The following is a 22,983-nucleotide window of genomic DNA, read 5'->3' on the forward strand; positions in this document are numbered from 1 at the left end:
ATAATTAAAATTTAAAATTTACCATTTTTTGAAAGTTTACTACTAACAGGCATGGGGCTAAATTCTAAAACAGTGACAAATAGTTATGTTCTTAACTGAAGGCATTGTGCCATACACTTTACATGCATATTCTTTTATAGATAAATCGAGGCAACCGAGGTTACTCTGAACAAACTGCTGGTGCTCCTGTCTAAGGCCAATACCTCCCATATGTACCTAGATGTCCTCAATTTCTGCCTATTTAAAAACACTCCCAAAAAGAGGGTTTAATGATGGAGCTTTCATGGGGAGAGTCTGCCTGACTCTCAAGCCCAAGTTTTTCATTTCTATGCCACACTTCCATTTACCAATTTGGAGACACTGAAGGAATTACTTGTTGGTTCTTAACTTCCTGCTTCTCTACTACAAATACTGGGTTGGCCAAAAAGTCCATAAAATAAGAGAAATATCTTTCATTTTCACCAATAACTTTATTGATTTGGATATTTTGAGTACGTCAGCTGTCTTGCACTATTGGCTTCTAGTGGGTAGAGGCCAGGGGTACTGCTAAATAAACATCTTCCAATGCGTAAGGCAGCCCCATGGCTAAAAAATATTTGGCAAATGTCAACAGTACCAAGAAATTTTGCAAACCACTTCTGACACGTTCAATCAGTCACAGCACCTTCTCCATACACTGAACAAATCTTTTTTGCCTTTCATTTGTGTTTTTACCTTTCTTGAATAAAGCATAATGCCAAAAATGTTGCACATTTTCTTCCATCTTCAATATTAAAGTGGGTTTATAAAAGTTCACCAATGTTGACAAGTTTTTTTTTAATGCACACTGATATGACAGCTGCTGCAATACAATTTAACAAAATTGTTTTTGAATGAAGTTAAAGACAATTAAGCACTATGAGAGCCATCATGTGGGAAAAAACTAATGAACTTCTTGACTAGCCCAAACTCTGTCTTCCACTGCACACTCTTTACAAAGACTTGCCCAGCTCCATGCAGACAGGTACCATGGAGCTTCGGTTATTTGGGGAGATGACTAAGCACAAAAATAACTTTACAATGAGGCAATTCAGGCGCATAAATGATAGTTCCTGTTGAAATCACACAGAACTTGTTAGTGGCAAAGCCTTGATTTAGTATTCATGTTTTCTGGCTTCCTTCCAAAATAAATCTTTCTGTACTCCTCCAATATTAAAGATTAAAAAAGTATTATTTGTTCTGAGAAACTTCTGGCTTGCTTAACTAAAAGTCTTCAAAATAAAGGAATGTTTCTAATTGAATCTTATGACCTAAGAACTTAGTGCCCAACACACAGTACGCATTAATGTATATTTACTGAATAATCGATTACTTAAATGTGAGTTACTTTATTAAAAGTATTTATTTCTGGTCCTTATTAATTAAATATTTTAAGGCAGTTAGAGTACACCTGACTTTAGATACTACTAAAATGAACAGGAGATTCCTCTAGTTGAAAATTAAAATGATCCAATAATTCCCTCAGTTTCAAATGAAAATCCTTTTCACAAGATTTTCTTTCTTCCTTCTCCTCCTCCTTAGCAAACTCCATTCACCGAAGGCACACATTCCTGGAAGAAGCTACCTGCCTCAGGCCTTAATTCAATTCATTTGTATTTGTCTTTAGCAAAGACAAATCTCAGAGAACTTCCAAACAGAGGGAACAAAAAAAAACAAGCAAACAAACACAAAGCTGGATATAGTAGGAAAGTGACCAAGTACAAATATTTGCTGAACATGATGCTAACAAGCCACTCCCTCTCAGGTATGTACACCTACTTGGTGCATAACTTCACTAAGAGTCCTGGCAGTGCACTTGCCCAGTTTCTAGAAAACTCAGGACACTTGCTAACCTAGAATTGAGATCCACTGCTAGAACTGAATTTATTAAAGAAAAAAAATGTGACTCTTAATAAAATGTATCTAAAATTAACCCAATATGTTTGCAAGAATTCTAAAACTAACATACCCTACAACAAAACCATAAGAAATGAAGCTCTATCATATATATTAAATGATCCTTCTAATAGGTACAAGAAAAAGAGAAATAGGTACCATGACCTTCATTTTATAGATAAGGCAACTGAGCTGTAAGGAGATAAGGTGATTTGTCCACGTTTACAAAGCTAATTTACATAGTCAAGACTGACTCATAGTTTTGAGTCAAATCACAATGAGCTTTCATAAACCAGACAAAGGCCTTTACAAAATTCTCAGAGAACAACTTAATCACTAGAACATTTTACAAAATAAAATCCTAAAATGACAGTAACAAAGAATTACTGTGTATGTCATACATTAATAAATGTATAAAGTATACTTAATAAATAAACATGAGTACTGTTGTGTCCTTCTCAATTACATCTATTTTTGTACAAAAAAAGTTTCAAAGCCACTGTTTTGTCATAATCCTACTTCCTCAATGCTCCCCAAATTTGGCCTCATAGCAAAATCATGGTGGGTATTGGGTACAGGTCTATAAACTAAAGGTTCTTGGACCCCAACATGGAGATTCTAATTCAAATAAATCCAGAATCTGCATTTTAAATGGCATCATAGGTGAGTGATTTTTCAATCGGTGTGGCACAAGAATTTTTAAAACATGCAATACATGACTATTTAGTTAGGGACACTGACCTCTTTTGTCTAGATTGTCAAATAAAAAATGTAATAATTGTACCTATTTTTCTTGGTCACACTGGCAAATATATGTGTATATTTTTGGTGTGCCACAGAATTTTAGTAATTGGTTTGTGTGTGCCATAAAAGAAAAAGGTTGGAAATTGTTGTTCTAGATGATTCCTAAATTTGAAGTACTGCCCAAACAGAATTCTTAGAGAAAAAGTGAGCAAAGAAAATACAAGAAATTATAATTGAGGTGCAAAGATAATTCCCCAACCTCCCCTAGCCCTGAAGCCAGAACAGAACAAATGGGTGAAAGAGAGATCTCTTCCAACCCTGTCCCCAAACTTAGCTGTTGCTCTTGCCCCAACCTGTCAGATAAGTTGGCTTCTCCCCTAGGACCATGTGTGGGGCAGATACAGATGCCAAGAGTTTCCATTTTAACATTCTCACAAGTATAGCGCTGTGATGAGGATTTAAGTGGCAGCTTTCCCCAAATGCCATGCAAACACTGAGACACAGAAGAGGATTTGGGGTGGGGAGACAGGGTGAGAGCAGGGAATGGCTTAGCAAGAAAAGTCAATTGGCCCACCAGCTTCCCTGGCAAAGATAGGAATCCACAGGGGGAGTAAAAACACTCATGAATGGGATTCCTCTATATAATATTAAGATGAGTTCCCAGGATGTATTTCTAAGCAGGAGATTATAAGTATAATCAAAACTACAATGGTAATCATCATGTACTTACAAGCTGCCTCTTCTTGGAAGGCTCAACTCCTTCTGAAAACAAAATACAAACATGTTAGAAAACAGGACCCATTTGAGTCTTATAGGTCTACCCTAAGCGTCTTAGGAGATTTATAGCATTATCTTAATAATGGCAAAGACTACATATTTCTAAATGATAACCTTTTACTTTGTCTCTTAACTTAGTGAAATTCTAAGTATCACCTCACTTCCTTTCCAAAAGGAGCGCTCCTAGAACACTTGTGACACTTCCCCACTAGAGGGAACCACCTTGCCAGTGCAGATTCCAGGCACTCCTCAGACCAGCCATTAACATCATCAATTGTGAAGGATTCCTGCCATTAGTACCAGGGATATGAAAGGAATGAAATGAGATTTATTTTTAATTAGAAAATATTTCAGATGAGTAGATATATACAGAAAATACTGTAACAAAGAGATGACTACACACACCACTGGCAGGAGAAAGAACCCTTACAGAAACAGCTGGGGCCCCTGCGACTGGCTTTCCTATCTACCGGTCCTACCTCCCACTGGTACCCGCCTCACAACTAATCTTAATTTGTTTCTCTTTTTTGTATGTTGTCATATTTTATTACATATCCATTCATTAATTGTAAGTACAGTTTTAAAATTATGTACACATAGTTTCAAAGTGTATATATTCATCTGCTGTCACCAATCAACATTATAACTGGGGATATTCACCTATATGGATGTACACTTGACCCTTGAACAAAACAAGGACTGATAGCACCAACCCCCACATGGTCAAAAATCCATGTATATCTTCTGACTCCTACAGAAATGCATGGTTGTCCCTCCATACCCAGAGGGAATGGAATTAGTTGCAGAAGTACCCACAGATACCAAAATCCACTGATGCTCAAGTCCCCACAGACACAGAGGGACAACTGTAAATTCTGGGGGTAATGAGACCAAAACCCTGGATGTCTGGACTCCTGTATTGTTCACATACTGCACACCCCATCCATCAGGATTCTAAATAACTCTAACTTTAAAATGCATCCAGAATACAACCATTTTCCACTATAACCCTTAGATTTAGTCATATTTTAGAATCAGAATTTGGTGGGGGGATACTAAAGTGATAGTATATACATATAATACAAAGGGGAGCTCAGAAAACAGAATTTATTTATAAAAAATTGTGTATTTATTCCTACATGTTTAAACTTCAGTCACTTGAAAGTATTCTCCATTTCATGCAGTATACCTACCCATTGAGACATTTTTTTTCACCACTCAAAACAGTTTCAGAACTCGTCAATTTTGATGCCTTTTAGTGCTTCTGCCATGTTTTGTTTCACATGTTCAACATCGGCAAAACATTTCCCTTTGAAGACTTTTTTCATCAGGGGAAATTTAAAAAGTCGCTAGGGGAGAGACTGGGTGAACAGGGAGGGTAGGGGACGGGGTTTCATGCTGTTTTTTGGTCAAAAACTGTTGAACACTCAGCTCAGTATGGGCAGGTGCTCTCATAAATCACCCTTCATGAAATGGGCAAATCACTGAGTCTTCGAAAAAAATTTTCACTGAGACCAAACACAGCCTCTCCCAACAACACCAGCTAGTACAGATACAGATGGGTTCCTAGAACACTCACCTAGCTGAGTGAGTTTGTACTACAAGGAAGCCCACCCACCAGAAGATAATTCTGGGTTTTCTGGGATCCCCCCTTGTATATAGCACTCCAACAAAGACTAGGGCAACAACAAAATACATTAAATACATTAAAACTTATGTAGCAAAATGTATGATAGCCACAGCAAATACGATAAAAACTCTAAAGGATCTTAGTTCAATTTTGTTACCAAAAGAGTTCAAGTTAGGTCAAGCTTTTCTGCTAAATGAATTATGAAAAACCCTGTTTCTGGTACTGCAATCTAAGCCAGCATGGTCCCTCCCTCAACCATCTCCTAATGAGTATCCCATTTCTGCTTCTACCCCTTTCCCTCTGGAGGCTATTGACCACATAACAAACCGATCCTTTTAAAGGTGAGTTAGAGCACAGCAGTCCCACTCAAAACCCTCAAAGAGATGCCCATTTCGATAAGTTTGATAAATATGTACACTCAGGTAACCCAAAACCCCTATTAAAATATAAAACATGTCCATCAATCCAGGAAGTTCCATCATGTTCTTTCACAGTAAATCCCCGACAAACTACTATTTCTTCATGCCAGTTTTTCAACATAGACTAATTGTGCCTGCTCTGGAACTTCATATGAACCTTTTTCTACAAGGCTTCCATCACTCTGTGTTGTTGTACATGATGGTACAATATCCAATCATATGAATACCACAGTTCATTTATCCTTTCTCCTACTAATGAACATTCGGGTTATTCACAGTTTTGAGCTATTAACATTCCTATAAAATCTTTGAATAAACCTATGTTTCATTTGTCTTAGGTAAATACCTAAAAGTGGAATTGCCAGGTCATGAGATAGGTATATGTTTAGTTTTATAAGAAACTACCAAATTTTTTTCTAAAGTGATTATACCATGGTACACTCCCATTAAGGTATGGGAGTTTCAACTGCTCCACATTCCAGCTAATATGTTACACTCACTAATAACATAAAAATTGCTTTAAATTCATGTCAAGAATCCCAATTGCCCTACATTCACAACAATATATAATATCAGTATTTTAAATTTTAGCCATTCTTGTGTGTAGTGGCATTTCATTGTGATTTAAGTGTCCAAAATCCTGAGGACAGAATGTTGAGCATCTTCTCATGTGCTTGCTAGCCATCAGGACATATTCTTTTTTTAAAAATATATTTTATTGATTATACCATTACAGTTGTTCTATCCCCCTCTTCATTCCCCTCCACCCTGCACACCCCTCCCCAACCTTTCCCCCTTTAGTTTATGACCACGTGTCTCAAGCTCTTTGGATTCTATATTTCCCTTACTATTCTTGCCCTCCCCCTTACCTATTTTTTACCTAACGTCTATGCTACTTATTTTCTGTATCTTCTCCCCCCTTCTCCTCCCACTCCACTGTTGTTACCCTCCATATGTTCTTCATTTCTATGGTTCCACTCCTGATCTAGCTGTCCTCTTAGTTTGCTTTTGTTTTAGGTGTGGTTGTTGATAATTGTGAGTTTGCTGTCCTTTCACTGTTCATGCTTTTTATCTTCCTTTTCTTAGATAAATCCCTTTAACATTTCATATAATAAGGGCTTGATGATGATGAACTCCTTGAACCTGACCTTATCTGAGAAGCACTTTATCTGTCCTTCTATTCTAAATGAAAGCTTTGCTGGATAGAGCAGTCTTGGATGTAGGTCTTTGGATTTCATGACTTGGAATACTTCCTTCCAGCTCCTTCTTGCCTGTAAGGTCTCTTTTGAGAAATCAGTTGACAGTCTGATGGGAACTCCTTTGTAGGTGACTGTCCCCTTACCTCTTGCTGCTTCTAGAATTCTCTCCTTCATTTTAGTCTTGGCTAATGTGATTATGATGTGCCTTGGTGTGTTCCTTCTTGGGTCCAACTTCTTTGGGACTCTCTGAGCTTCCTGGATTTCCTGGAAGTCTATTTCCTTTGCCAGACTGGGGAAGTTCTCCTTTATTATTTGTTCAAATAAGTTTTCCACTTCTGGCTGTTTCTTTTCCCCTTCTGGTACCCCTATAATTTGGATGTTGGAATGTTTAAAGATGTCCTGGAGGTTCCTAAGCCTCTCCTCATTTTTTTGAATTCTCGTTTCTTCATTCTTTTCTGGTTGGATGTTTCTTTCTTCCTTCTGGTCCACCTCCTTGATTTGAGTCCCAGTTTCCTTTCCATCACTGTTGGTTTCCTCTGCATTTCCCTTCATTTCAATCAGTTTAGCCTTCATATGTTCCTCTAATTTGTGTCTAAAATCAACCAGTTCTGTGAGCATCCTGATCACCAGTGTTAAATTATAATAGAATAGGCTATTCTGAGCTATTTATTGCACTCTATTGACTTATTTTTGCATTCTATGCCAGCACCACACTTTCTTGATTCTGTAACTTTATATTAATTATTGAAGTTCAATCATGTATTCCTTTCATTTTATTCTTTTTCAAGATTGTTTTTTATATTCTTAAGTCTTCACATTTCCATATAAATGTTAGACTCAGATTATTAATTTTTACCAAAAATGCCTGCGAGAATTACAGACCAATTTGGAAAGAAATGATATCTTAATATTTAGTTTTCTAATCTATGAGCCTAGTATTGCTCCATTTACTTAGATCTATTTTTAATTCTCCAAATAACGTTTTATAGTTTTCAGCAAAAAGACTGTACACTTCTTTTGGTAAGCTTATCCTAAGTTGATATTTTGTTATTGTAATAAACTTTATTTCATTTTTCAATTGCTCGCTTTAGTATTAAAATGCAATCCACTTTTATATATTAACTGTGTATCTAACTTTGCTAAATTCAATACAATTTATAATGTTTGACAGGTTCCTTAGAATTTTTCTATGTAAATAATCCTGGTCTCTATAAACAAAGTTTTACTTCTTTCCACTTTCTCAGACTGTGATAGACACCCTTACCTGGTTCTCATCTTATCACAGAGAGAAAGAGTTCAATATTTTACCAATGAATCTGATGTTAGCAGTAGGGGTTCTTCCATAGATAATTTTTATAAAACTGATAGAGTCCCTTCTATTCCTAAGTTGTTTATACCTTTTATCATAAATGGATATTGATTTTGTCAAGTATTTTCTCTGTATATACTGAAATGACCATATGGTTTTTCTCCTCTATTCTGTTAATGTGGTGAATTATAGTGATTTATTTTCTAATATTACACCAATCTTGCATTTCTGAGTCAAACCCCACTTTCTCGAATATGTTGCTAGATTTGTTTTGCTAATACTTTATTAATGATTCCTGCACCTCTGTGCATAAGGAATAACAATCTCTGCTCCTACTTTAGCTGCATTTGTCAGATTTAAATGTCACAATTATACTGGCCTCCTAAAACTACCTGGGAAGTGTTTCTTCCTCTATTTTCTGAAGGAGTTTGTATAAGATTGGAGTTATTTATTCCTTAAATATTATATAGTTTTTAATAAAATCATATAGCTCTGTAGGCTTTTATTTTGAATTCTGGTTTCTATTTAATAAGTTAGACTGGCTTATGTATTTTCTCTTTTCAAATTGTCCTTATCAATTTTAGCATCATGATTATACACTATCCTCACAAAATGTGCTAGGGGAGTGTTTCCTCTTTTTCTACTTTCCAAAACAATCTATATAAAATGGAATATCATTCTTTGAATCTACATGACAGCTTTAGATTCTTGAATAGTCTAAATGGGTAACATAGTAGATTATATTTGGGGGCAATAATAATTTTTTAAAAGTCTATAAAATGCATGTGTGTCCATCTCTGAATTCCTTTATAGGCAGAGAAAAGCATCCATGAAAATCCATCCCTTCAACCTCTTTCCCCCTCCTTGCACCCAAACAAAAGCCTGCATTTGCAAGACAAAATGCCCAGAGCTCAAGATCACTACATTCTGTGCCAAGTTCTCTAGTCCCAGAAAGACAAGCCTAACCCAAAGTGGAACAAATAGTGGTCTCCAATCAGATAAACGTAGTCCAGATAACAATGATTTCCCAATCCTCCCCTTGCCAGAGAATACTCACAGCAGGTTGAGGAGGAAAGCTACACAATCAGAAAGTTTGGCTGAGCCCTGGCTGGCATAGCTCAGTGGATTGAGCGCGGGCCTGCGAACCAGATGATCGTGGTTCGATTCCCAGTCAGGGTACATGCCTGGGTTGCAGGCCAGTTCCCGGCAGGGGCCAGTTCCCAGCAGGGGATGCAGTAGAAGCAACCATACATTGATATTTCTCTTCCTCTCTCCTTTCCTTCCCCTCTAAAAGATAAATAAATAAAATGTTTTTTAAAAAAGAAGAAAGTTTGGCTGAGATTAGAGCAATCTCATTTAGGCAAACAACTAAATTCTCTGCCTCATCACTTTCTCTTAGAAACTAGGATGGAAATATCTAACAGTACAACACAATGTCAGGCGAAGCCTGTCCCACTCAGCCTTCTATGATCTACTAGTTAACTCTTGATTCTCCATATTCTTCATAATCTTCCATTAGCTTCCAATTAGCATTTTGAACATATTCAAACCTATTCCACCATGAGATAAGGGGGGCAGGGGGAAGAATTTTTTCTTTTAATTACGACACATCTCTGCCCTGGTTGGGTAGCTCAGCTAGTTAAAGCATTGTCCCAATACACCAAGGTAGCGAGTTCTATCTCCAGTCAGGGCACATACAAGAATCAACCAATGAACGCATAAATGAGTGAAACAACAAATAGATGTTTCTCTATCTCCTTTTCTTTCTCTCTAAAATCAAAAATGAGAAGAAAATTTTAAAAACTACTACACATTCCTCTATAACCACTCTCTTATCAATTCTTTATCCCTTTGTAGCCACAATTCTTGAAGGAGTTATCTATATTCCTCATCTTCAAATTCTCACTTCCTATTCATTCTTCAATGCACTCCAAATATCCCCAGATCTTACCACCCCGTTTAAACCATTCTTTCCAGGTTACCAATGGTCTTCATGTAAAGAATCTCCACTGAACTTTCAGTCCATTGTTTCTTTTCTTTATTTCCCTTTTTTTTTTTTTTTTGGTGAATGCTCAGCATTATCTGACAGATCATTCTTCTATCTTGAAAGATTTTCTTTTCATGGAACCACATTATATTGTTTTTCCTCTTATCTATGAAAATACTACTCAAAACCCTTTGCAGGCTCTATGCTCATCATATCAGACCCTTAAAAGGTGATTTTTCTTGCCCTGACAGGTGTGGCTCAGTTGGCTGGGTGTCATCCCACAAAGCAAAAGGTCCCTGGGTTTGATTCCCTGCCAGTGGATATGGCTGGGTTGCAGGTTCGGTCCCCCAGCTGGAGTGCCTCCAAAAGGCAACCGATCAATATTTCTCTCCCTCTCTTTCTCCCTCCCTTTCCCTCTCTCTAAAAATAAATAATATAAATCTTTTTTTAAATTGATTGTCTTTAAAGCTCAGCCTAGAAACTCCCCTCTCTACATACATATTAAAAGATGATTCCCATGCCCTGGCTGGTGTGGCTCAGTGGATTGAGTGCTGGCCTGAGAACCAAAGGGTTGCTGGTTCGGTTCCCAGTCAGGGCACATGCCTGGGAATGTTTCTCTCCCTCTCTCCTTCCCTTCCCCTCTCTCTAAAAATAAATAAAATCTTTTAAATATGAAAGATGATTCCCCCCCAAAAAAAGAAAGATGATTCCCAAATTTGTATCCCCATCCCAGCTCTCTCTCCTGAGTTATATGGTTCCATGTACAACTAACTACCTTGCCCTTACCATGTCTAAAAACTCAACTTATCTCTACTCAGTCATGCTCCTCCTTTGTTTTCCATTTCATTGACAGTACCACCAAATCCATTCTATTTTTTAAAATAATTTATTTACTTACTTTTCAAGGGAGGGATAGAAAGGAAAAGAAACATCAATGTGAGAGATAAACATCAACTGGTTCCCTTTTACATGTGCCCTAACCAAGAACCAAACCCTCAACCCAAGCATGTGCCCTGACCAGGAATCAAACTGGTGATCCCTCGCTTTAAGGAACAATGCCCAACCAACTCAGCCACAGCAGCCAGGGCCAGAGTCACTCTTGTTAATTCACTTTCTCTCACCCTACACATTCAATTATTCATCAAGTCCTACCAATTCTACCTGTAAAATATCTGTCTTTAGTCATCAATTTCACCTTCTCTCTACTGCTACAATTCCTAGCCCGAGGAAGCACTGTCCTATAGCACCCTCCTAATTGGTCTCCCTTTAGTTTAGTTTTGTTCTCCTTAACTTTAACATTATGTCATGCATGTAATGTTATGTAATTAACATCTGCTTTTTAGGTAACACTATGTGAATTTAATTAAACAAATACTGCATTAAAAAGATCTTTTTTAAGCCCTGGCTAATGTGGCTCAGTGGACTGAATGCCAAACTGTGAATCGAAAGGTTGCCAGTTCAATTCCTAGTCAAGGGACATGCCTGTGTTGCAGACCAGATCCCGGGAGGCATGTGAGAGGCAACCAATCGACGTTTCTCTTACCCACTCAATGTTCCTCTCCTTCTCTTTCACCCTCCCTTCCCCTCTCTCTGGAAAAATAAATAAAAAAATTAAAAAGTTTAAAAAGATCTTTTTAAAAATTGGGTCATTCCCTTTTCTTAAAGCTTCTCAATGAATAAAGTCTAAAATCCTTTCAGTAGCCTACAAGGCACTACCTGGCCACTACTATCTCTTTCTTGAGGATCATTTACACAATTCTCCAGTCTTGTTGGAGTGTGAATTTTTAGACATGCCATACTCTCACTCATCTACAGATTTTCACATCTACTGGACTCTCCCTGAAATCATTTTCCACATCTTTTTTTGTACATTCTTGGACCTTGGCTTAAGCCTCATTTCCTCTGGTAAGATTTCCTTACACATAGTTTCCCCAGCCTCCCTCTATATAGTTCCAACTCTTAACTGTAACTGGTTACTTAATTGTCTATTTTCTGGGTCTGATTGTTAGCCCTGAAGAGAACAGATCAGTCTTGTTCACAATGACATTCCTAGTAGGTACCAAGTGAATATTTGATGACTAAATCAATGAATCAAATAAGTAAATCGTAATTACTAACATCATCATCATCATCATTATAGTGCTCACAATAGGGTTCTGTTCATTTGGAGTTAACTTGATGAAAACTGTCAGCTGCAATTAGGTCAGCAAAAGAGGCTTTACTAAGAAAGGACATACTCTGTGGTCACTTATTTACTGACAGTCGTCGGCTTGGTAGCTAGCTATTCTGGTGACCATTTTTTTAAAAATGCTTTCAGGAGGCAAAAACATTACCTATCAAAGAAATCTACTGTAATACCATTTACTATCTTTAGTCATTTGGCCTTAAAAGGACCTTTATCTCTAAATACAACTTTCTCCTCAGATCTGACAGCAAATAAATCTGCTGGAATACACAAAAATCTCCCTTTTCCATGTAGCAAATGAACCATTACTACTGCTCTGGGTGTTATGGTATGTTAGCTCCCTTTAATCACATTTGAGTGTTAGTCTATTTGAGGTCAGGGGAAATCAGTGTATACGCAGCTATGACACTCTCATTAAATTCTTAATGCATTTCACTCTTGTCCTATTTGCTTGTTCCATTAAATTCACGTCATCACCCTGAGAACAGGTTCCAAGGATAGAGTATGCACATTATTCAATAATACTGAGAAACAAGGGAAAGCACACAAAATTTGAAGTTCAGAAAACTAGGTTCATATTATGGCTCAATAATATATAATTTATGAGGCCTGGAATATCACTACTTACAAGGCTTAGTTTAGCTATAGTGCTTGTGAAGGTCAGATAAAATAATGCTTGTGAGGGTCAAATAAATAATGTACATAAAAGTATTTTATTCTATGAATAGTGACACAGATGACATGTTCTCATATAAATTTGAAGAGTGGTAAAGACAGTTTGATAATTCTCACAGGGTTTTTTAAATTTTATTTTTCAATTACAGTGGACCTAACAGGATACCTCTACATGGTATAAAATACCCAGGGCTCAGAGTCAGAAAAATATTTAAACACAGTTCTACTACTTACTTTGCTCATAAAATCTTGGTCAGTCATTAAACCTGTCTACATCTCATTTCTCTTATTGGCACAGCTGAAATAAAAAATGTCTACTTTGCCTATCTCATAAAAGTTACCCCAAGGCTAGAATAAGAAAATATATTTAAAAGCTTAGGACCTCACATAAAAAGATGTTTCACATAATATGTCATCAAGGAAATGAAAATTAAAATAATAATGAGATGCCACTACAAACCAATAAGAATGGCCAAAACCTAGAACACTGACAACACCAGGTGCTGGGAGGGGATGAAGCAACAGGAATTCTCCCGTGCTGCTGGTAGAAATACAAAATGGTATAGCCACTGTGGAAGACATTTTGGCAATTTCTCCCAAAACTAAACATACTTCTACCACACAAATTGTGGGTCCAGCAATTGTGCCCCTTGGTATTTACCCAAAGGAAATGAAAACTTATGCCCACACAAAAATCTGCATGTGGGTGTTTACAGCAGCTTTACTCATAACTGCCAAAATTAGGACACAACCAAGATGTCCTTCAGTGGATGAACAAATAAATGAACAGTGGTATACCCAAATAATGGAGTATTATTCAGCACTAAAAAGAAATAAGCTATCAAGCCATGGAGGAAAGTTAAATGCATATCACTAAGAGAAAAAAGCAAATCTGAAAAGGCTACACACCATAGAACTCCACGTATATAAACTTCTGGAAAAGACAGAACTATGGACACAGTAAAAAGATCAGTGGTTGCCAGATATGAGAGCAGGTGGAGGGAAATAGGCAGAGCACAGAGGATTTTTAGGGCAGTGAAAATATTCTGTATTATAATGATGGAATGTATGCCATACATATGTAACACCAAGAATGAACCCTAGATAAACTATAAACATTTTGGGTGATTACGATGAGGCAATGTAGAGTTGGTAAATGTACAGTTCTGATAAGTGATATTGATAAAGAGGGAGGCTATATATGTGTGGGAGCAGAAGATTCCATCCATGGAAAATCTCTGTACCTTCTTCTTATTTTTGTTACAAACCTAAAACTGCTCTAAAAAATAGTCTTTAAAAAAACTGTGCAGCCCTGGCTGGCGTGGCTCAGTGGACTGAGCGCTGGCCTGTGAATCAAAGGGTCATTGGTTCGATTCCCAGTCAGGGCACAGGCCTGGGTTGTAGGCCAAGTCCCCATTAGGGAGTGCATGAGAGACAAGTACACATGGATGTTTCTTTCCCTCTTTATCCCTGCCTTCCCCTCTCTCAAAAAATAAATAATCTTTAAAAAAAACTATGCAAAAAAAAGGCTCTAAGTTTTTATGGTTTAGAGTATCATAAATACTAAGGATTTACATTTTTCTAATCTGACTCTCCTGTGCAAAGCTCTAAAGCTAAATGTATGAGGTGATATTCTCCATAAACTAACTCTGCCTCCCGGCAAACTAAAGAATATATTGCTTACAATCTCTAAATTGTTACTATTACCATTTTTTAAATATATATTATTGATCATGCTATTACAGTTATCCCATTCCCCCACTTCACCCCCCTCCACCCTGCTCACACCCTCCCACACACATTCACCCCCTTTAGTTCATGTCCATGGGTCATACATATAAGTTCTTTAGCTTCTACATTTCCTATACTATTCTTACCCTCCCCCTATTTTCTACCTACCATTTATGCTACTTATTCTCTGTACCTTTACCTACTCTCTTCTCCTCCTCCCACTCCCCTGTTGATAACCCTCCATATGATCTCCGTTTCTGTGATTCTGTTCCTGTTCTACTTGTTTGCTTAGTTTGCTTTTGTTTTTGTTTTAGGTGTGGTTGTTAATAACTGAATTTGCTGTCATTTTACTGTTCATATTTTTATCTTCCTTTTCTTAGATAAATCCATTTCACATTTCATATAATAAGGACTTGGTGATGATGAACTCCTTGAACTTGACCTTATCTGAGAAGCACTTTATTTGCCCTTCCATTCTAATCGAAAGCTTTGCTGGATAGAGTAATCTTGGACGTAGGTCCTTGCATTTCATGACTTGGAATACTTCTTTCCAGCCCCTTCTTGCCTGGAAGGTTTCTTTTGAGAAATCAGCTGACAGTCTGATGGGAACTCCTTTGTAGGTGACTGTCCCCTTCTCTCTTGCTGCTTCTAAGATTCTCTCCTTCATTTTCATCTTGGTTAATGTAATTATGATGTGCCTTGGTGTGTTCCTTTTTGGGTCCAACTTCTTTGGGACTCTCTGAGCTTCCTGGAAGTCTATTTCCTTTGCCAGATTGGGGAAGTTCTCCTTTATTATTCGTTCAAATAAGTTTTCCATTTCTTGCTCTTTCTCTTCTCCTCTGGTACCCCTATAATTCGGATGTTGGAACATTTGAAGATATCCTGGAGGTTCCTAAGCCTCTCTTCATTTTTTTGAATTCTTGTTTCTTCATTCTTTTCTGGTTGGATGTTTCTTTCTTCCTTCTGGGCCATACTGTTGAATTCAGTCCTGGTTTCCTTCCTGTCATTATTGGTTCCCTGTACATTTTCCTTTATTTCACTTAGTGTAGCCTTCATATTTTCATCTAATTTGCAACCAAATTCAACCAATTCTGTGAGCACCTGATTACCAGAGTTCTGAACTGTGCATCAGATAGGTTGGCTATCTCTTCATTGCTTAGTTGTATTTTTTTCTGGAACTTTGATCTGTTCTTTCATTTGGGCTGTTTTTGTTTTGTTTTTTTTGTCTTGATGCGCCTGTTAAGTAGTGAGGGGCGGAGCCTTAGGTGTTGGGGCGGATGGCACACACGTGACTGTGTTGTGACACTATGTGGGGAAGGGGTCTTGTGGGAAAGGGTCCAAGAGGGAACAATGGCACTTGCTCCGCTCTCTGCCGGATTTCAGTCCCTTCCCCTGCTTCCTACAAGCAAATTGGGCCATTCTGGTGCTGATTCCTGAGCAAGTGGGCTTGTGTACATTCTAGGACCCTGTGGGTCTCTCCAATGAACTCTCCTGTGAGGCTGGGAGTTTCTCCCACTGCCGCCTCAACCCCCACAGGTATTTTCAACCAGTGGTTTAAGGCTTTATTTCCCTGCGCTGAAGACCTGGGTTGCACAGTCTGTTTTGCTCCCCAGTTGTTTCTCCCATTTATTTGTCCACAAAAGTAGGACCGCCTGCTCCACAAGCTGCAGCCTTGCCTCGAGTCCTCTCTAGGGCTACCTGCCTCCGACCCTTCTACTGGTCTGGATGAATGTTTAACTCCTTGGATGTCGGACTTCCACACAATTCGATTTTCTGTCCATTCTGGTTGTTTGTTTTTAAATTGTCGTCATCCTTCTTCTGGTTGTGCAAGGACACACCAAGTGTCTACCTATGCCTCCATCTTGGCCAGAAGTGACCTACTACTACCATTTTGGATACCTCCAACTGACAAACTTTTATCCTGCCTGCCAAAGAGCTTAAAGTAATATCTGACTACAATGAACAAAATAAAAGATTTTGAACTATATTCTGATGTTGCAAGGAAGCTATACATACTAAATTCTAGAGAAATAGTCACTCATTCCCTTTCACTTACCCACAAAGCAAACCTGTAAAGGCATTACACACAAAACGAGCTGGTGCTGCTCACACAGGGAATCACTGTCTGTACATACACATGGCTGGCATTCGCCTATACATGCATTGCTCATTATTCACAATGAGTAAACCCTAAAATATTTCCCAAGAAATACAAAGGCCAAGTGTCCAAAAGCAGTAACCACTACCCCCACAAGTAAATATGCAGGCCAAGAGTCACAAGACTCGTGTTTGTCCTTTACATCAATAGTCACCAGCAAGGAGATGACTGTGTCAAAGCTGTCTCTGCCTGAGGCAGCTCCTACCCTGAGTCTCCTTCACACTTTCTCCTAAAATTCTCACTCATATTCCTTCACTCATTAACTCATTCATTCATTCCTCTTCCACTGCACCATTTTCCTCAGAGAAGGAAATTTAAGAAGCTCCAAGAAACATAATTTAACCTTCTCCTCCACTGGAAGTGAATGAAGAATTGAGTTTTAGAGACAACTAAACATTCACGATCTCAACTAACATTTAAGATCAAGTGCGGGGGAGGCATCCTCCACCAGTGAAAATCTCAGTATGTCTTCACAGAACTTGGAATTAAACCCATAAAGTGGCACTAAGATAAGCAAGTGCTTGGGGTAAGAGTAGGAATAAAGAACAACAGTCTAGGGCCCACTCAGAATCCAGTGCTAATGACAATTCTGTCCCGTACTTCGTTGTCCCACAGAGTGAAAGAAGACAAATACATTTAACTATTTATCAAAGTACAATCTAAAGACAGAAAAGTACACATAGCATACAACTCAAAAACTGAATAAACCAATATAACCAACAGGCAGATTTTTAAAAAATGAGTATTACCTCCAACCTAGATGCATTCTCATGCCCCCTCTTCCATGCACTATCTATAATGCCCTACCCCACCCACAGTGAACACTATCATTTGATTTCTAATTTTATAGATCAGTTTTGCTGTTTTGGCACTTTCTTTAAATGGAATATACAGTATATATTCTTTTGTGTCTAGTACTTGTGTTCAACATATGTATAATTCAAATCCCAGAAAGCAAAAAATAAATTAAAAAGTATAATATTAAAGGAATAATGGCTAAGAAATTTCCAAATTTAATAATAAAAACCCATATATATTTACTGGAAGTACAATGTACCCCCAAAAGGATTAATTTTTTAAAATACTTTATTTATTTATCTTTAGAGAGGAAGGGAAGGAGAGAAGGAAAGAAACATCAATGTATGGAACTGGCCTGCAAGCCAGGCATGTGTCCTGACTGGGAATTGAACCGCGATTGTGTGGTTCGCAGGCCCGCGCTCAATCCACTGAGCTACACAAGCCAGGGCAAGGATTAATTTTTTAAAAATGCAGACCAGGTAAATGAGAGGAATACTGAAAAACACCAAAGACAAAAAAGAAAAATCTTAAGAGTCAAAGAATCAGATCCATAAGCTTCAAAGTAATGACAATTAGTGTAGCAATATGTTTCTCAATGAGGGAAACCAAAAGATAGCTAAATAATATGTATAAAGTGTAAAATAAAATTACTACCAACTAAAACTGTGTACCTATACAAAATATCTTTCCAGATCAAAGGCAAGATAATAACAATTAAATAAACATAAGCATTTACTACTAACATACCTATACTAAAACAATGTCTAAATGATGTACTTTAGGGAGAAAAAAAATTATCCCAGACAAAAAAGCCTGAGAATCAAAAAGAAATTCTGAGCAAGAAAACTAGTAAACTTATGTAAGTTTCAATAAGCACTGACTGAATAATATAACAATAGCAAAAATATCTAATTTATAGAATTTTTTTAAAGGAAAGAAATACTGGATTAAAAATGCATCAAGTTTGGAGGGGGTGATAGACAAGGATTCCTTTTGGTATTCAGAGAGGTTATAATTTCAATTTGTTCTAACTCACCAGTACAATTAAACAACTGGAATAAGAAAACAAACTTTAAAAAAGCTCTATCAGTACTTTTAAATGGCAAGAAAACAAATAAACAAAAAGAAGCAATAAGGCACAAAAATGCAGGACATAAAATATAAAAAATAATAGGACAGAAACAAGTTCAAATATATCAATAGTCATAAGTATAAATAGACAAATTTACCAGTATAGACCAAAAAACACCCATATGGTATGCCATTTGCAACAGATATACCAAAAGCAAAATGATGTGGAAAGGTTCAAATGAAGGGAATGTTGGCTTTAGAAAAACTAATTAGACAAAAACTTCTGATATTGACCATGAAAAAATAAAACTATAAATACTCAATATCAGAGATACAATGAAGAGCCCTAACTGGCATGGCTCAGTGGGCTGGCCGAAGCCCTGCAAACCAAAAACTTACAGGTCTGATTCTCAGTCAGGGTACATGCCTGAGTTGCAGGCCAAGTCCTGGACTTGGGGTATGCAAGAGGCAATTGACTGATGTTTTCCTTTCCCCCTTACCCTCCCTAAGAGGGTAAATAAATAAATAAATTTAAAAATAATTTCTATTTTTTAAAAAAAGAACAAGGATACAAGTATAGATTCCACAAAAAAAATTTTAAAGGAACAAAAATAATATATTTTTTATTGATAAACAACAGACAAAATGGACAAATTCCCATATATATACAAGGTGTGTGCAGAAGGTATCCAGCCATGTTATATGAAAAACAGAGACATTTACTGAAGATACAAGATAAAAAAAACATTGTACATAGGACGATGATGCCCCCGCCCCCCTTCAAAGTAGGCACCTTGAGACCCACACAGTTCTCCCAATCACCATCAGCTGCACCATCTTAGTCTCCTGAATCTCACTGACAGTCTGAAATGTCTTCCCTTTCAAAGGGGAGTTTAGTTCTGGGAAAAGTCAGAAGTCGCAGGGTGCAAATCTGGGCTGTGAGGATCTGAGCCACCTGGGTATCTGGGCTGTGAGGGTCTGAGCCACCTGGGTGATTTGATGTTTCACAAAAAAACTCTGTACAAGACATGATGCATAAGGCATCTTGTCACGATGAAGCTGCCAATCACCATTGCTCATAGCTGCATCCCTCTGAATCATCTGAATAGTTTCTACAGACGAATGTTCAAGCTTAACGCAAAATCTGATGCAGATTTGTTGCCCTCCTCGGTCACTTTGAATGTGATGGCCACACCATACATGCACTCACAAAACCACCTCCAATGACTGATACAGAGAAGTTGTCACCGTTCACACACATGCATTCCAGTCCACTCTCCTTGGCTGCTAGTTTGCAACGATGTCACGTTATAATGGCTGGACTTTTTCCGGACAAACCTTCACATATCAGGGCAGTCATATTTAAAGTGACTGAGCAGGTAGAGCAATGAACGTGAATCAGATTTTGTATTAAGTGTGAACATTCCTCTGTGGAAACCATTCAGATAATTTAGGAGGCCACAGCTATGGGCAACTGGTGACTGGCAGCTTCATCACGACAACGTGCCTGCTCGTGTATCATGTCTACTGCAGACTTTTTGGTGAAACATCAAATCACCCAGGCGACTCAGCCCCGCTATAGCCCAGATTTGGTACCCTGTGCCTTCTAACTTTTCTCAAAACTAAACTCCCCTTTGAAAGGGAAGACATTTCAGACTGTCAACGAGATTCAGGAAAACATGATGAAGGGACAGCTGATAGCAATTGGGAGAACTGTGAGAGGTCCTAAAGTGCTTACTTTTTGTTTTTTTTTAAGATTCTATTTATTTATCTTTAGAGAGGAAGGGAAGGAGAGAGGGAGAGAAATATCAATGTATGGTTGCCTCTTCTGTATCCCCTGCTGGGAACTGGCCTGCAACCCAAGCATGTGCCCTGACTGGGAATCGAACTGCGATCACGAGGTTCGAAGGCCTGCGCTCAATCCACTGAGCTATACCAGCCAGGGCTTCTAAGGTGCTTATTTTGAAGGGACTGAGGCATCATTGTCCCGTGTTTCTTTGTTCCTATTGTCCTGTGTTCCTACAATGTTTATTTTATCTTGCATCTTCTTTAGTAAATGTCTCTATTCTTCATATTATATAGCTGGATACCTTCTGGACAGACCTCCTATATCTACAACTACCTCAAGAAGAAATAAAAAGCTTAGATTAAATCCACAACCATTTAAAAAAAAGAAATCAGAGGCCCTGGCTGGTGTAGCTCTGTGGGTTGAGCACAGGCCTGCGAAACAGAGGATCACGGTTCGATTCCCAGGCCGGGCACATGCCTGGGTTGCAGGCCAGTTCCCTGCAGGCCAACTCCCAGCAGGGGACGCACAAAAGGCAACCATACATTGATGTTTCTCTCCCTCTCTCCTTCCCCTCTAAAGGTAAATAAATAAATAAAATCTTTTTAAAAAATTAAAAAAAGAAATCATATACCACATGTAAGTTTGGTTTATCCCTAAAATTCACAAGTGGTTATAAAATAAAAAATCAATAAATATCACACATCTCAAATAAATTAATGCAGAAAAATACCATAATCTTAAATGATATAAAAAAGAAGCTCATCAAAAAGATAACAAATCATTACCAGAAATGCAAAGAAACAAGTGAACAGAGATCTTCAAGACATCAGAAAAAGAAAAGGGGACAACAACAAAAATTTTCAAATCAAGACATAAATGTTGCAAACTCAAATTTTACGTAAAAGGCTAGTAAGGTAATATGTATTTCATCAAATCTGAAAAGCTATTATTTGTAAGAGATGACTTTAGTTGAGGTATCAGTACATAAACTTTATAACCACTGCCAATTAAAGTATAACACACCATCAAAAATAACACACCATACTTCCGGCCAAGATGGAGGCATAGATGGAAATACTGTACCTCCTCGCACAACCAAATTTAAGGAGAACAAAGATTTAGAAACAAAAACACAACTAGAACAGACAGAAAATTGAACTGTTCCGAAGTCCAATAACAAAGAACCATTCATCCAGACTGGTAAGAGGGGAGGAGTCGGCAGCAAGTGGAGAGGTGTCTGGGCAGGAAGAGGTGGTAGTTAGCAGAACAGGGTAAGGGGAGGAAATGAGGCATGCAAGGCGGTTGGCTAACTGAGGACACACATTCACGTGCAGATAAACCAGGCAAAAAACAGGCAGTGAGACAGACTGCACAACCCAGGGCCCCATCGCAGGAAAATAAAGCCTAAAAGCACCCACTGAAAAAACTTTTGGGGGTTGAGGTGCAGAAAGAGGCTCCCTGCCTCACAGGAGAATTCATGGGAGAGACCCACAGGGTCCTAGAATGCACACAAGGCCACCCACTGGGAACCAGCACCAGAAGGGCCCAATTTGCTTGTGGAAAGTGGCAGAGGGGACTGAAATCTGAGAGAGAGTGGAACGAGTGACATTGCTCCCTCTCTGACCCCGCCCCCACATATAGGGTCAAACCCAGCACCTGGGTTGCCCCTCCCTGGTGAACACCTAAGGCTCTGCAGCTCAATACTTACAGGCGTGACCAGACCAAAACATTATGGCTCAAACAGAACAGATCACAGCCCCAGAGCCAATACTTTTAAGTGACCAAGAGATAGCCAACCTATCAGATGCACAGTTCAAAATACTGGTGATCAGGATGCTCACAGAACTGTTTGATTTTAGTAGCAAATTAGATCAAAAAAATGAAGGCTACACTAAGTGAAAAGAAGGAAAATGCACAGGGAACCAATAGTGATGGAAAGAAAACTGGGACTCAAATCAAGGGAGTGGACCAGAAGGAAGAAATAAATGACCAAACAGAAAAATATGAAGAAACAAGAGTTCAAAAAATGAGGAGAGGCTTAGGAACCTCCAGGACATCTTTAAACATTCCAACATCCAAATTATATGGGTACCAGAAGGGGAAGAGGAACAGCAACAAGTGGAAAACTTATCTCAACAAATAGTAAAGGAGAACTTCCCCAATCTGGCAAAGGAAATAGACTTCCAGGAAATCCAGGAAGCTCAGAGAGTCCCAAAGAAAGGGGACCCAAGGAGGAACACACCAAGACACATCATCGTTACATTAGCCAAGGTTAAAATGAAGGGGGGAATTCTAGAAGCAGCAAGAGATAAGGGGACAGTCACCTACAAAGGAGTTCCCATCAGACTGTCAGCGGATTTCTCAAAAGAGACCTTCCAGGCAAGAAGGGGCTGGAAAGAAGTATTCCAAGTCATGAAAGGCAAGGACCTACATCCAAGATTGCTCTATCCAGCAAAGCTTTCATTTAGAATAGAAGGACAGATAAAGTGCTTCTCAGATAAGATCAAATTCAAGGAGTTCATCATCACCAAGCCCTTATTATATGAAATGTTAAAGGGACTTACCTAAGAAAAAGGAGTTAAAATATATGAACAGTG

General features: G+C 38.2%; 1 protein-coding gene across 9 annotated transcripts in view; it reads right to left on the reverse strand.

Moving 5' to 3' along the window:
• Positions 1-22,983, reverse strand: part of MAST2 (microtubule associated serine/threonine kinase 2) — a 162,462-nt gene that overhangs the window by 86,590 nt on the left and 52,889 nt on the right. For all 9 annotated transcript variants that reach the window (XM_037039521.1, XM_037039519.1, XM_037039522.1 and 6 more), the window contains exon 4: positions 3,389-3,420. In XM_037039521.1, coding sequence (XP_036895416.1) covers positions 3,389-3,420 — 32 coding nt within the window. The remainder of the gene's footprint in view (positions 1-3,388; positions 3,421-22,983) is intronic.

This window comes from Sturnira hondurensis, unplaced genomic scaffold (genome assembly GCF_014824575.4).
Source record: "Sturnira hondurensis isolate 20B ecotype Veracruz unplaced genomic scaffold, ASM1482457v3 Scaffold0025376, whole genome shotgun sequence".
In the NCBI taxonomy this organism is placed as follows: Eukaryota; Metazoa; Chordata; class Mammalia; order Chiroptera; family Phyllostomidae; genus Sturnira; species Sturnira hondurensis.